Consider the following 3,262-nt stretch of genomic DNA (forward strand, 5'->3'; position numbering starts at 1 on the left):
TTTAATTTATAGGAGATTTTTTAAGATTTAAAAATCTCAAATTTATTCTTAAAATAATGGAATTTTCTTTAAAGTATATTTATTTGGAGGTTTTTAATATTAAAAAATTATAAAAACTTAAAAACTGTAAAAAATCTTACTTAAAAAAACTTTACAAAACTTTATTTTACTTTAATAATTTTTTTTTTCATCATCAATATAAAAATTATAAGTTTTACACTCAAATTAATTTAAATTTAAAACAAAATCCCCAAATATAAATAAATATTTATTGAACTTATTTTATTTTTAAACAAATGTGAAGAGATAATATAATCTTTAAAAATCAGATAATGATTAAATTTCATTATTAATTTATAATTTTTTAATCATTAGAGATAAAAAGAAAAGTAATCTTTTATTTTTAAAACCTGTTTGAAAAAAAAAACTTTTTTGAGTATTAAAAAATAATTAAAAATTAAATTTATTAATTTTAATTATTAAAATTTTAAAATAATAAAATATTTTTTTTAAATTACTTTTAAATAGTGTTTAAAATTATATATATATTTTTAATAAAATAATTATGAAACAGACCGTTAAACTTTGAAAATTATTAAAATATTTATGATTTATGCAAATAAAATTATTCAGATGAGGGGTATCTTGTAATTGTACATGTCCCGCATTTTAAAACCCTACTCGCTCGCCTCCTTCTTTTCCCGTGTAAACCCTAATCTGTCATCTTCTCTACTAGTGCATCAATGGCTGATTCTGCGATTTCTCTTGAGAAGCTGAAAGCTTTTTGGCACTCTCAAATTCACGATGAAGAGAAGTGGGCCCTCAACATGGTATGATCTCGCTCTCTACAATTTTCTTCAATCTCCTAAATTCGCAATTTATTTTCGTAAAATTAGGCATTTTTTTTTACTCCATTATATATTCTTTTGATTTCAACATGCATAAATACGAATGGTGAGTGAGAGCTGAAATGGGCTGTTTTTGGCTTGTGGTGTTTGGTTTGTCTTGATTTCAATGCGTGTCTTTGGATGTGGCAATTTTCCATTGATTCTTCGAATGATTATTATATTTCTGTTTGATTGAATTTTCAGTGTTGATGTGGTTTCATCAGAGGAAGTGTGAATTAAATCCTATGGAGAATTGATATGGATAGGTCATTGTATGTGTGAAAGGGTGCTTGGAAATAGGATGGATTTTAAGTTTGCCTTGGTGGCTGCAAACAGATGCTGTAATCGAAGTACTTCTTGGGTTCTTTCCTTTTAAGTTACTACTTTATTTCCTTACTACTTTTGCTGTAGCTATTTGGTGTATTTTGTTTCCAAGCCAATAATTTGAATGAAGAAACAGTGGGAAAAGATAGTAGTTTTTCTTCCTCAATGAGAATTAAAGAGAAGAAACAACATGCACGTCTCATGACAAATAAACAGGAAAAGAGAGAGTGGGAGGTCTAGGAGGAATGACTGAGTTAACAGGAACCCACATTAGAAGTGGTAGTAAGCAAGCAAAAGAATAGTAGGCCAGAATGATGTCAAAGACAATTTAAGAGGAAATTGTGTTTTAGATAACACATTTGAAGTGGTAGTAAACACTGCATACAACTTGCTATTTAGAAAAAGCTAGATAAAATGCTAAATCCATGTCGGTGTATTATCATTTCATTCTCAGCTTAGTGTTCTTGAGGAAGAAAATTTTTGGATCTGATTTGGTTTTGCAAATCCCTTTATCTAGATGCTTGAAATTAAAGGATTTATTTTAAACTAAAAGATTTGAGAGAGTTTTATGTCTAGCAGTATATTCCATGTTTGAAGAGCAGCTGAGCAGGATCTCTTCCAAGACATGAAAATACAGTGAAAATATTATATTTTTCCTTTCTGAAGGTAATAAACAAGATGTTTAAGCTTTTCACTGAGCTTGGTCTTAAAACATACTATAAAATGTAAGAGGCATTAATGTAACAGAGTTTTTCCTTCAAAAAATCCAGGAACTATTTCATGTCTGGCATCAAGAGAAATGTTTTCTAGGCTAGGGAAAGTTGTCATAGAGTACAGAATTTTGTGATAGAAGGCTATAAGGGCAGCTTAAAAAAGTCCATTACAAACAAAAGTGTGAGATAAATACTTCCAAAAATCAAGAGTTCAGATTTAGTTTAATGCATACTTGTGACGTGTATTATTGAACCTTTGGCAGGTTCTTTCACTTATGATTTCACTCAAAAATCATCAGTTAAGATGACCGCATTGTTATTTTCAGCATATGTATCGCTGTGAAAGAGAAATCTTTAATAAAAGATTTAGGTTCCTTCTGTATAAAATGAATCTTATGCCGGATTGAGTTTCAGGGTAATTTCTTCCTGCAGATTCTGTTTTGTAGGATGATTTTAGACGAGTGATGGATGCCTCATGGCATATTTGTTCAAATTTTGTTTTTCAAAACCAGAACATGCTCTTTTGGGGGTTAAGACTGTATGAGAAATAGTGTAAATAATCTCCCCACTTACTGTTGTTCTAGATGCAAGCTTTGTAATTGGTGCACAATTGAGCAAATCATTTACAGATTATCATATTTATCAATCTACTCCTACGCCATCTGCTCATGGGCCTACATTGGACAATCTTAGTGTTGTTCATATCTCTTTGGGAAATAAGAATTTCTTGGAATAGGTGGTTAGATAAAATGCTGCTCAAACCTTGAAATGAGTTTTCATAAGCAAATTTTCATTATATGTCATTTGTTCTTATATAAATTGCAAGTGGAGTTTTGCTTTCCTTCTATATTGGCTATTGAGGAATTCACTCTTTCTTGTTGCAGAAATTGCTTCGAGCTGGTGGACTGTTTGCAGGATCCATTTTTCTGATGCGGAATTATGGTGATCTCATGGCAATATAAGAGTGGATGGCCACTCGCAGCTTTCTAATCTGTAGGATTTTCAGCTATTTTTTCAGAAAGAGTGTATGTTATCAGTTTTAGTCGCATCTCTTCTTAATGTGGACATGTTTCCAAATACCTTTGGGATTGAATAAGAATCACATTAATTAATTGTTTGCCTGCATATGTTGTATGATATTGTGAAACTTAGGCTAATTTTAATCGATAGTTCCTCAACTTTAGGTGTTTGTTTAATAGTCACTCTATTTTAATTTTTTTTTTCTTTAAAATTTCTGAACTTTAATTTGAGTTGTATGCTGAAGTCTCCATTATTTGCTATAATGCGTTACAAGTTGTAACAAATAAAAAATTCTCTTTACTCCCATTTCTCTCCCAA

At 30.1% G+C, this 3,262-nt stretch overlaps 1 protein-coding gene across 1 annotated transcript; it reads left to right on the top strand.

Annotated features, from left to right (window-relative positions):
• The first annotated feature begins 654 nt into the window (after positions 1–654).
• On the top strand, positions 655–3,049 carry LOC110660782 (mitochondrial import receptor subunit TOM5 homolog). Its single transcript, XM_021819217.2, has 2 exons — positions 655–830; positions 2,809–3,049. The coding sequence occupies exons 1-2, from the start codon at positions 744–746 to the stop codon at positions 2,884–2,886; spliced, it is 165 nt and encodes a 54-aa protein (XP_021674909.1). The 5' UTR covers positions 655–743; the 3' UTR covers positions 2,887–3,049.
• The last annotated feature ends 213 nt before the right edge of the window (positions 3,050–3,262 follow it).

The sequence above is a fragment of the Hevea brasiliensis genome, chromosome 13 (assembly GCF_030052815.1).
Source record: "Hevea brasiliensis isolate MT/VB/25A 57/8 chromosome 13, ASM3005281v1, whole genome shotgun sequence".
Classification (NCBI taxonomy): domain Eukaryota; kingdom Viridiplantae; phylum Streptophyta; class Magnoliopsida; order Malpighiales; family Euphorbiaceae; genus Hevea; species Hevea brasiliensis.

What these genes read in the sequence shown, in the direction of transcription:
- LOC110660782 (XM_021819217.2), top strand. Translation starts at nt 744, where the DNA reads ATGGCTGATTCTGCGATTTCTCTTGAGAAGCTGAAAGCTTTTTGGCAC. An exon ending in AGAAGTGGGCCCTCAACATG is followed by an intron (nt 831 to 2,808) that starts GTATGATCTCGC and finishes TTCTTGTTGCAG; the next exon opens with AAATTGCTTCGAGCTGGTGG.